The sequence below is a fragment of the Neodiprion virginianus genome, chromosome 1 (assembly GCF_021901495.1).
Source record: "Neodiprion virginianus isolate iyNeoVirg1 chromosome 1, iyNeoVirg1.1, whole genome shotgun sequence".
NCBI lineage: Eukaryota > Metazoa > Arthropoda > Insecta > Hymenoptera > Diprionidae > Neodiprion > Neodiprion virginianus.
This window is the reverse complement of record NC_060877.1, coordinates 5,885,157-5,897,309: the sequence shown is the minus strand read 5'-3', so window position 1 is coordinate 5,897,309 and position 12,153 is coordinate 5,885,157. Positions and strand designations below refer to the sequence as shown.

The following is a 12,153-nucleotide window of genomic DNA, read 5'->3' as shown; positions in this document are numbered from 1 at the left end:
CGAGGCCGATCAAAGCCGAAAGGCGACGCCTGAATTCTGACGTTTCGCGTGCGTGTCGTCACTTTTTACTTATGCTATTTTTTTATTCCTCTCGCAAGCGCGATGCAGCGACGCCGGAGGGGGGAGGGAATGCAGTTTCAAAAACAGTCAGCTGCAGCCGTGTAGTACATCCATGATCCAGGGTGTTCCACAGGCATACGCCGGTAACACGGTTCGTTTAAGTATAAAATAATTTCAACTGAGACTCAATTCAATTTGTCATTTCACTTTTAATCTTGCAACTATTACCCCCCCCTCCCAGTGCATTGCACCAGCTGTTTTCGCGCGAATGGGTCTGAACAGATGATTGGCTCTGCCAAACTCATGTACACTGAAAATATGTCCCGCGATATGTCGGAGAATAACATCCTGACGCTGTGAACCGTATTAGCTAATTATCCGGCGCAGGCGATATTGTTTTCATTTTTTACAGATACGCGTACACGCAACTACTTACCACCCGCATCTGTATAATCGGTATACAAAGTTATGATACCGCGGGTTGATCGAGATTAACAAAAACAGTCGCTGGAAAAATTAATCCTGTACATAGAATGACATTAAAATAATTTAATCCTGCCTCTTGTAGCCAAATCCCGTAAATTACAGATTTTTATACGGTGAGATAGCTGCGCGAAATTGGTTATACGCGATATTAAAATACATATGACACGACTTGAATTATCTATAATCCCGTGAATAGAATAAAAAAAAGATTCCGTAGAATGAGACCGAAATAAATATGAAATTCATATTTTTCTTTGAAGAGATGATGATTTTACAATTTATGTAAAAATTTGAAACGTGTAAACACGTGATCGTCATAAACTACCTGTTTGGTGGCACGTGGCAATGACTTCGCGGTTACTCAGTTGTACGCCCGGAGATCAGTGACATCGGTAGGGAATTTTATCAACTACGTGATTTTGAACTGAAAAAAGTTTACTTGTGCCACTGAGATATGTTACGGTTCGGTCTTTATCGCCTGTGATGATTAAAAACCAATAGATAACAGTCCAGCATTTCAGAATATTTATATTTTATAACAGAAAATTAAAATAAATATACTTTATTCTATAAATATATGAGATACATAGGTATGTGAGTTGACTTCATACCTCCTAAATCAAGCAAAGATCATAAATAAAACGTAACATTTCAAACAGATACATTCAACTTTTGCAAGAAAAGTAAGATGTGGAACGATGAGTTCAATCCTTGAAAATTTAATTCGACCAATCTCTTTCAGTGTACACATACTTACCCAAATAAGAATATTCAAAACTCAACAATCATGAAACATGAATTATTGCAAAACTGATAATTATGATTGTCCCAGCACAATTTAAGTGTGAGAGTTTGAGAAGCTAGACTGGAAAAAATCAATGAATGAAAATAAGAACTGCCGAATAAATGCCATTTAATACACAGGTTTATATAATACGCTGAATGAAAATTGTAGTGAGTAAGACCTCTAGTCTTCAGTTTGCATTTCAGGCGTTTTTTTTTTTAGGTAATGAACGTAAGTCGCCTTTTATGACAAATTTGATATTACAAAATTATATTTACATACTAACTGATAAGTTGCAATTTTTGTAAGTAGGCGTATTTATCAATAGAACTTAGGTGGATTAAAATATCGCAGCGTGAATTTCATTGATCTAATTTGACGATTGAACTATTCATAAGAGACAATTTTAGTCTGTAAGGTAAATTTCCTGAAAATCCTGAATATAAGTAGACCCCACATATGAGTCGAGGATGATTTTCAGGGATCATGTTAGCAACAAAAAACCGTTGACTTGTATTGGGAACAATATGGGAATTAAAACAGATATACGCTACCTTCGACTCATTATTAAATCATAAATTTCTTTTCTTTTATGAACAATAGCACTTTTGTCAAACCACTCTTTCAGCCCTTTTATCGGTAAGTTGTAGTCCTTGATGGGGTCCTGAGAAAAAATTTCTGCTTCTAAATGGTGATGCTAATTTTTTCCATGGGATTGGCATTGCTCTTTCGATTGTTTCAAACAATTTGGTGTAAGACATAGCAGCTGCTTACTTGAAAGAAGCGTTCAACATAGTGCAGCAGATAGATACCACAATCACTGGAATTAGACTGCTGTGGAACTTCAGGACACACTGCATTTGTCATGTTTAGGAAGAAAGTATCTTTTATACCAGTTTTAGCCAAGTATTCACAACTCAAGTATTCTTGCAGTGCTAATAAAACTTTGGTGTATCCTCCGAATCCGTGCAACGAATCAAAAATCAATATGCAAGGCCTGAAACATATTCTCAATGTATATTAATAGGCAACTCTTGGTGAAACTTTCATAGTGCTATTAGCAAATAATAATAAATGAGGTTGTTATTTCGTAAATCAACTTTTTGTGCAGGTGCGGAAAAGTACGCTCTGAAAACTCACAGTTTCCAGACTTCTTGCGTTGATTTACGAGCACTTTGTAACTTCCTTGTCATTGGAATTTCAGTTTTAGAGCTTCTTGTTTCCACCATACCATCATCTGCTGCTGATCGATGAACATCCACCTCGCCAGCAAGGCCAGGAAAGCAGATTATGGCCACAATCCAATGTGAGCTGAAATATTCATTTTCAACCTTGATTTTCCTGTTCATTCCACTCGTCCATTAAAATACTTGGTCTGTATTACGTTACAAACTAACTGAATTCATAAATACCGTTCATTAATTGGAATAATGATAAAGTCTTTTTCAAATATATTCACATCTTTCGTCCACTTTTGAACGCCGGAATGTCGTTTAGTAGCTCGGAGAAGTCGATTGTTTGCATCTGACACGTGCGAATGTGTCAATCTTTTATAGAAATGGGAAGAAAACACGTAAGTTCTCTTCTGATCCTCCTTTAACAAAACCTCCAGAGAGAGGTATTTCAGATAGAAGTCAATGATAACGTCATTTAGAAATTTATCTTTCCCAAGGCAAGCACAATCTCGGTCATTTATTGTAATCGCATCTCTGGCTGGTGCGGGAGGGTAAATTAATATTCTGCAAAAATATACTTTTTCTCAGCCAATGTCAAGATATTCAACTATTAAATTCTTCGAACCATGGCCCATGCATCCACTTAGCTATCGTATTGATTTATCACTTAACTACATAATTACAAATTTAAAATGAAAGAAGCCAGCACAGTTTGGTATTGATTTCATGTTTTCCTTATCAATCGAGCATTACTCATTTCCTTAACTCTAAAGGCTTTAAAATTTCAAACCACCATCACAGAAATATATTTACTACTTACGTTTGTATAGATCTATGTGCAGAATCGTCATTCTCAGAATCTTCGTTATTGGAATTTGCGATTGCTGATATTTTCGCCACAGATTCATTTGCATAACTTGGAAGTTGTTTAGGTGTTTTAATCTTATTAGCTATTGATTTCTCAACTGATGATGGTGTCTGTAGAGACAATGTTATATGATTTTGCGACTCTTTGAAGGATGATTGCAGTTTACTGGTCACAGAATTTTTGACTCTTGATGCATACTTTTTGGTCGTTTGCAGTGATTTTTTTATCGGTTTCCAAATCTGTGTAGATGACAAAAGTAAAACTGAATCATGATATTTATAGACAGATTGTAGAAATTTTGAATAGGTGTGAAATATTGAAACTAATTACCTTTGCAGGTAATGCATATCCAAGAATGGTTTTGGTATCCGAAAAATTCAACACAAGTAAGGCATTATTTGGTGTAAATAAGGACTCCAATATCAATTTTGTTTCCTTGGTTACTTTTTGAAGTAGGAGTATTATCCGTCGACATCTGTCATCTGGCACAATAAAAAGAATTCTACCAGTCAGTATTAACAATGAGACAGTGGTACACACTTTCATTATCAGAGATGGAAAAAATCTACCTTTGGCAACTGAATTGTAATAAGGACCTTTTGGATCTTTCATCCCCAACTCTTCACGAACAATAGGCCCTGCTTTTGACGAAGCCCAAAAAATCAGAGACGGTATAGTTTCACCAGAATAGAAAAGTACTTTTAAAAGATATTCGAATTTAATATTTAGCATAATAATGGTCGTACCTGTTAAATGAAAAGAAATATTTATTAATTTATCGAAAATGCAGCCAATGATGTGTTCATTCGAATTAAAGTGTACTCACTGTCATTGGGAAGTGGAACTCGCATTTCCATCCCTTTTTGCGATATAATTACTGTTTCATTGGGACCGTAATGATAAGATCCTATGAACACTCTTTTACACATCAGAGATACGGAAGGTACCTGATTTGAATCATCTGTCATGTTTTCAATTTCAGACTTCACGCTTTCATCTGTAAATGAATTAGAGAAATGAAATTCTCTTAGTCTTGCGATTTTATTACCTATTGTGAACAAATTTAAAGGGGAAAACGAAATAAAGAATATTGACTGTGTAAAATTTGATCAATTTCGTTACCCGCTTTTCTTTCTAGGCATGTCAGTGAACTTGAAATTTAACCTACAGTACGTTTTTAGGGTATACACATTAAGTACCTTCAACATTTTCATTGTTGCCAAATTTGTGGTTGCTACCACTACAAATAGAATCACATGTACTGTTTACTTCCTTTTTTGGCATTAATTTTATTCTAGTATTTTCTTTGGCATTCACAACTTTGAGTGATGTGAAATTACTTTTACATAGATTGTGTGTTGGAAATATCTCATCGTTCGATGAATCTGTTGAGGTATCTGAAAAAAAGTTCATCATAGATTAAATTAGGCTTGATTAATGTGTATCGTAGTTAATATTATTTTGACATATTTTCATCACTCTTCGTTACTTTACTACTTTCACGAGGTCCAGATCAATTCTTACATACTTCACTACTTTACCTGACTCATCGATAAGATCTGTGTTGACTGTGAACTGTTGATAATCTTGTTTTCTGTCTCTCTTGTAAGCTTTCGATTCATTTCGTTCAGATTTCAGAGACTGGTTGTCTTCATTATTATTTGAATAAAATTGCTGCGGAAATATTGAAGTCATAATAAAGCTACATTGTTATACTTCATTGAATAGCATTAGAAAGTTGAGTTCATTTTTTTAACTATTAATAATATACAATATCCTGGTATTAGCATATAGAAAGATATCAGCATCTAGGTATAAAAATGAATGCACATACAACTTTTTTTCCAATTGGTAAGTTTGCAAAAGAGTATCTTTTTAATTTGATTTTGATTTTTTAGATAAAGATTATGAAATACCGTTCATGTCATTAGTCAAGCAGTCTTCTACACGGGTCTGGGCACTCCTATCCCCTTACTATGGAACAGTGCATAACGATTTTAAAGCCTGTGTTTCTTAGATTGTGCACCAAAGACCAGTGTGCTGCAATCTCAGAAGCTGGTGTGCTACAATGTGCAACAAAGAAGAATAACAGGGCAGTACGCCTCCCCCTCACTAGCGCTAGTGACAAAAATATACAACATCGGTTTTACTTTCGTCACGGTTTTAGAGACGTAGTGCCCAGACCTTTGTAGATAATCGTGGTTGAGCTTGTAAGATTTTGTCTCTTGATCGTCAAGCCATCGTTTCAGCCTACCTTATGAGTTTTCTTGAAACAGTTGAGGTTTTCTTCAAACTCACTGTAAAACATGAATGACTCAGAATAAGCATTTTTCTCAGGTAACTTTCATCCTGTTGTGCTCTACAATACTAGCTAAAAGAGTATGCGATCACCGTACCATTGATTACCACAAAAATATTACAGATTATAGAAAATAATCCTTTGCCGACAATGTACTCGCCTAGATACATGAGTAGTAGAATTTTGATTTGTGCTTTCTTGACTGCACCCTTGATCAGAGTTCAAATAATTTCCTGGCTGTGAATCTTCAACTATGTAGTCCAAATCCACTGACTTGTCTTTTACAAGATAAATTTTCGAAGGCCTATTCGGTGATATATCCATCTGAATAAGTTATGGAAGATACGTTCAGAGAATTGAAGTTTACAAGAATGTTTCTACAGCGAAATAAGCTACCTTAATTAGCAGATCCAGCATAGTGCAATCTTTATCGTGTATACTAAGAGTAACTAATGTTTGCGTTTTCCTTCGTGAAATCAGTAAGACTTTAACTGTGGTATCGTCAACTTCACGATTGACAATGTGCGAGTCGGGATTGGACACTATTTGCAGTGATTTGACTATTCCGCAGTTGGAATCGATTTCCATTTCGTTTTTTAGTGGGTTTGTGTTTGATGACTCGATTCAATATTAATTTGCTCTATACGCATTTGCATTAACTGTCATGTGAACACTACCCTTCAATCAGTTTCATGCACGGTGTTATATCGTGAAGACGGTTAATCAGGATTTGTTTACTTCTGCTACAAGTTGAAGTTTGCTGCAGGCAATGCGTGCGAAAAGTTTCTCTCTGGTATAACACGATGTTGTAGCGTTCAACAACAGGACATAAATTTTTCCAACTAATTTCTGGCCTCACTGTAGCAGACTGTAGCTCAGTAGATAATACAGAACGTGGTTACCATGGCGAAGTGCCGCTGTAGTGGTCGTAACGACATAAATCACAAATATATTAACAAATGATGATGCAGCAAGAATAATTAAGAGGAAAATTGACTGCGAAATTTTCATTGTTTTTCATTGTATGTACAAGCGCTTCTCCGTACGCAACGAATTAAGCAATCGCGTCATTCTGACACAATAATACTCAATTAATTGGTTAGCTGAAACAGACAAAATGTTTAGTTGCCTCGAACATAAAAAAAAGGTTTGGTTAGCTGAAACAAACAAAAGGTTGGATTAGCGGAAACAGGCAAAAGATTTGATTATCTGAAAGAGACAAAATATTTGGTTCACTGAAACAGATAATAGGTTTAGTTAGTTAAAACACACTAGGATTGGTTGGTTGAAACAGACATAAAGTTTGATTGCCTGGAACAGAAAAATGGTTTGATTAGGTGAAACAGAAAACGGACTGGATGGCTGAAACAGACAGAAGGTTTGATTGGCTGAAACAGACAAGAGGTTTGATAGGCTGAAACAAACAAAAGGTTCCATTACCTGAAACAGACGAAATTACGATTAGCACAATATGACAAACGTACGTGCACCGACGAAAACTATGTCGAACCCAACGTCAACATTGCGAAAACAGTCTTCTACTCCATCATATGACTGAAGAAAATATTATACATTTTTTCAATAAAAATAAATTTTCTACCTGGAACTATTGAAATAAATACGTTTGGGTGAAGACTCAATGTTTGTCGATAAACTTGTATAAAAAAATTTTCCGTTGCCCTGAAACAAGAGCCAAGACAATCACTAAAAAAAAATATATACTTTTGTACACCTTTGATACGTTTTATACATACTTATGATAAGGTTCTTTATTATCACTATACACTCCGCAATTTTTATCCTCGTGAATTGGCCGCCGGCCTGACAATGCCGCGTCTTCTCTCAGAACCAAAAAGTATTAAGTCAACGCGCAACAGGCGCGATGAATTGAAACTTGAAAACTCGATTGATGGTAAAAAAAAAGTGATTGAAAAGTTACAGGCTTAACACATCGACAGTACTTCATACTTTTTTATACATCGTTTACGAAATCGCTAAGCAAAAGGCGCGATCGTTCGATTAGCATTATCAGGGTGGCGACAATTTTGCTCAAGTATAATATTCCTTCCTTGACTTTTCCTTGACTTTTCCCGTCAAAAAATTTAGAAGTCCCCGACGTTTACCCACGAAACTTAGATAATTATGGGCAGCCTTTACAGCCAAAAAATCCAGAAGTTGTGCACCTTAAATATATAAATTTGGATCTAATAAACACAGCTTTGCTTCGTTTCACACGAATGATTAGAAATTGAACAATACCATTTCCGACGGTTAGCTCAGTTGTATTTACGAAGAATTGCTGGAGTTTGAAAGCAATTTATAAAAAAGTGCGTTCTTCCCGACGGTCCATCATAATTCCCTGATTTTGCCCGATGGAAAAAATTCCCCGACTATTCCCGGTTTCCCCGGTGTTCCCGATCTGTTGCCACCCTGATTATCAATCATCGAGCAAATGACGCGTCCGATTTCCGTGATTAATCTACGCGCAAAAAGGCGCGACCAATTAACCTGTCAAAAACCTTAAATATCTAGGACCTGTCGCAAAATTTGGTAGAAACCCAATCCGCATCTGCGTCTTTTTGCATCCGACACATTGCGATGCGAATTGTTCTTCTGAGATGCGAGTCAAGTCCGGGAGGGAGGTTGGAGGACATGCATTATTGTGTGGCGTGGCGGTCGGCGGTCCTCTTCGACGCGAAGTCTTCGAGCTCAGCATCTCTCCCCATCCAGCGTACCACGGAACGCGATAGATGGTCCAGAGATGCGTTTTGCCCATTCAGACGATCACAGAGATCAATTGATTGGTTTCGTTATCGATGCTGACTGAGTAATTAAATTGAATAACGACTGGAAAATGATTGCAGAGCGACAAAAAATGGGTAATTGAACTTCGTTAAAATTGGAAATCTCACTAATAGTTTGGACACTCTTATACCGAGTATTTCACGTGCTTCTGGAGGAAAATTACTGTGATCGTTTGACGCTGTGGATTACAAAAGTTAGTAACATCGCGGTACGTCGCGACCTTCCTACCCTTGCCTGATTCCCAACGGAACCACCCAACGGAAATGTTGAAAAGAGATTCACACGCACATCTACATTAAACCCCACGACGGATATCAAAACGACCACCTACCTACCCGATTACCTATATTCGCTCTAAACGATTCTCCATTCTTTCCAACACACATCATTCTTCCTCATTTGCGCCGTGGTCACTGTGACTTACTTTTTCATTAGTTATCTGTCGGGAGAAAAATGTTTTTGTACCGTAAGTCAGCGAAAGTACTATTTTAGTGATTGCTGGCTGACTACCGGTACATCAACCTTTTGTAAGACGGATTAAAGACATCCTGTATGCTAATCAGCATTTTTCTAAGCGGGCTAAGCCTGTGGTTGTACGACAGTTGCAGAGTATTAAAAAATTGAAAATGATTCAAAATATATCATGCAAGTTGAATATGTTACGTTCTTTCAGACTTTGAAATGTTATTGATTAAACAATCATTGGAATATGTTTAAGCCTCAGGTGTATCCACCACTTAAACGACGTCATTTGAAAATTCAAACACAGGTAGGTACTTATATTTGTAGCTAAACATACATGTTTTCGCGAACACCGAGTAAGTGATGGTAACCTGCCGCGATGCTCATTCCACTTTCAGCAACGTGCAAAATTTCTAACATTGAGTCACTATGGTAGAATAGGTCTACTGCACAAAAAGAAAAAACGATTCAACTTGAAGTCAAGCATCGTTGCGATCATGAATGAGCCTATCCATGCATCTAAGAAATCGCAGATTCGTGTAACAGTGTTACCGCCACGCCACGGGATGGAGGAGTCCCAGGGAAATACCCGTAACCTAACACATGCAAACTCACCAATGTTGCTGAGTAATGGAGAAGTTACTCGGATGTCTCTGCTTAACTCTGAAAAAGCGAAAAACGAAGCTCAAATTAATTTAGCAAACTGGTTTATTAGTTCTCAGATAAATTGTTGTTGTTGTCTATTTTTATATATATTCAACACATGCTACGCAATGACAAAAGTTAGGTTTCAAATGTACCATACTGAATTATCAAACAATAATTAAAATAAATTTTCTCACCTCCTCCGGGTTGCTCCGCACTTTGCATGTATGTGTAGTACTTCTTGTAGCATCTCAGGTTGTATGGTGGTTGGACACACTTTTCACACTGCAATAAGAATATGATAAAATGTTACTCGCACAATGTACTTGGATCAGATTTTATGTCACTACAAATTGTCTGTGTCAAAATAAGTTATTTGCATGATATTTCAGTGATTTCTGATTCATTTATAAATGATCTGCAGAAATAAATACTAGGGGTCTAACAAAACAAGAACAGATACTGAAAAAATGCCTAAAATTAGTGACCAGCTAAAATTATTTACTGTCAAAAGGGACATGGTAATTAAAAATCATATCGAATATGTACCTTTCACTTCTATTCACTGCCTAGCATGTGGTTTAATTTTTAGTTTCTTGTCAGATATCGATTGATTGGGTTACATTATTTGGATCATCACTTAATGTGGTCGATAGTGCTACAATGTAGTGTGCCCCTGTAAACACATAAGAAATAACATTTTATTAGTATTTGTTTTGCAGAAATAATATATAAGGCGTTGAAAAATTACTATTATTTTTTTTTAACATAATGAAAAACTGAAAACCTATTAATTTCAATTGACTGACAAATCTTTTGAATTTAAAATAACCCAAAAGTATAATCTAGAACGATTTCAAATGTGTACCTGTTCTCTAGTCTTCTACAGAATTACGGCCTGTTCAGCTTCTGCATTTAGTTTTCCAACATTGTATTACCGGGGTCACTTAATGCGGATACTCGCAAGCCTCGATCATTTATGCAGTAGTTCAATTCTGTAATCAGGTGAAAAATTTTGTCAATATTTGATCTAATTCAACAACCATTTACTCAACTTTTAAACACGTGTAATTTTGGTTTTATGCCAAACTTTGGAAAATCATATCCCTCACATAAAAAAGTGCGAAATGATTGGGATTGTTTTATACCTGTTGTTTATATGCAATAAATTCATCAGTTCTGCTACCCACTGATGTCTTCCAAGATTTATTGACAGGAACTTTCGATCTATGTAATCACTAACGGCAATCAACATTGTTGCAGTTTCTTTCTGCAATCAGATAAGATAACACAATATTTTGTTAGTACTTAATGTAACTTTAATAACAATTTCAATAGTATTCAAAATTCCCCATAGTTGTCCAAAACATGACAGGTTTGAGGAATCAATAACAGTTGACGATTTAGATTCACTCGAACTTTCGAAACGATAGTAACACCGTGATGCGTTAGCTTTTGTTACATGGTAATAAAGAATTACAAAATCGAGGATCCGTCTACCGCTTGATATTCAGAAAAAAAAATTCGGAAACAGATGCAACCACTTACAGTTTTTTGTTACGTAAGAAACGACACCAAAATTCACTACGCAGTAACATTCATTTCATTTCACAAACGTGTGTAAGAGACGCGATCCGCGAACCGAAATCACAGACAACTCGCACGAAGGTCACCTCTCGCAAGGCCCGAGTTTTCAGAATGTTAGAAAGAAAACCACAACGGAAGATTATCGGAGCATTTTCTTGCCACAAAACGTTTGCAACGAGTCAAAAGTCTGCCCAAGAGCAATTTCAATTTGTCAATAACCTGTTCAACGGGTTTTGGAAAGCTAAATTCTAAAAATCTGCAGCAGAATAATTCAACTCGATTTCAAGCCCATTCCCATTCTTCGTGTCGTAGCTGGTTGCCTAAATGGACTGAGTTAAACTTGCTATCAATGCAACGACGCACTTACCGAAAGTCAGCCGCACAAACAATAACAAACGACACTCGACGCAGACAGTCGCGAATCGAAATCGCTAAAACTTGAAGTTGCACACTAGAATGAAACTTTGAAACACGAAACTTACCTTTGATGTCGCAGGCTGATTTTCAGTAACTCCGCTCTTTCATGGGCCATACGCTGCATGCCGTTTGTATATTATTCGCAATCACTTTCGTGGGAATACACTGATCGAATAACCTCACACAGCCTTCTTTTTTCACCATAACGTATCAGTGCTTGGCCACGTCCCGAATAAGTACAAAGCCTGTAAATGGCAATCTGAATTCTTGACTTACTGCTTGTACAGCTTCACTACGGCTGCTCGGAACCGACTGACGCGTGCTGCGCTCGGAGACAAGCCCAACCGGTCGAAACATTACTGTTGCACGCGGCCTTCGGCGACAATTGAAGTTTTCTGGTAACTTCCGGCCGAATAAAATACAATCGACTGAAGATACATTCTGTCAACGTAAAATATCCGCAAACCTAAAGGAAATATAAGAAAAGTCTCCGTCCTCCTCTTCTGTCGATGCATGAACATAGTACTGAAACAACAAAATAACATCGCTGATTACGTGTTTGTAC

At 36.7% G+C, this 12,153-nt stretch overlaps 1 protein-coding gene and 2 long non-coding RNA genes across 12 annotated transcripts; 1 reads left to right on the top strand and 2 right to left on the bottom strand.

Annotated features, from left to right (window-relative positions):
* Positions 1-120: 120 nt before the first annotated feature.
* Positions 121-3,850, top strand: LOC124308729 (uncharacterized). The gene is made up of 3 exons (XR_006909072.1): positions 121-211; positions 2,535-2,636; positions 3,712-3,850. It is a non-coding gene; the product is annotated as an uncharacterized LOC124308729 (long non-coding RNA).
* LOC124308624 (uncharacterized) lies at positions 1,492-7,235 on the bottom strand. Of its 10 annotated transcripts, none has more exons than XM_046771538.1 (13): positions 6,703-7,235; positions 6,350-6,589; positions 5,833-5,996; positions 5,628-5,670; positions 4,915-5,047; positions 4,573-4,770; positions 4,200-4,370; positions 3,704-4,119; positions 3,326-3,612; positions 2,743-3,069; positions 2,471-2,641; positions 2,105-2,327; positions 1,492-1,994 (listed from the first exon to the last, which is right to left on the bottom strand). In XM_046771538.1, the coding sequence occupies exons 3-13, from the start codon at positions 5,994-5,996 to the stop codon at positions 1,881-1,883; spliced, it is 2,247 nt and encodes a 748-aa protein (XP_046627494.1). In that variant the 5' UTR covers positions 6,350-6,589; positions 6,703-7,235; the 3' UTR covers positions 1,492-1,880. The 10 variants fall into 10 exon arrangements, with proteins under 10 accessions (XP_046627494.1, XP_046627460.1, XP_046627476.1 ...); XM_046771504.1 differs by lacking the exons at positions 6,350-6,589; positions 6,703-7,235 and adding an exon at positions 6,069-6,343 and having other exon boundaries at positions 3,704-3,855; positions 3,943-4,119; XM_046771520.1 differs by lacking the exons at positions 6,350-6,589; positions 6,703-7,235 and adding an exon at positions 6,069-6,343 and having other exon boundaries at positions 3,704-3,855; positions 3,943-4,023.
* Positions 7,236-8,759: 1,524 nt separating this feature from the next.
* Positions 8,760-11,899, bottom strand: LOC124308734 (uncharacterized). Its single transcript, XR_006909073.1, has 6 exons — positions 11,654-11,899; positions 10,733-10,854; positions 10,453-10,579; positions 10,134-10,260; positions 9,782-9,869; positions 8,760-9,602 (listed from the first exon to the last, which is right to left on the bottom strand). It is a non-coding gene; the product is annotated as an uncharacterized LOC124308734 (long non-coding RNA).
* Between the last annotated feature and the right edge of the window lie 254 nt (positions 11,900-12,153).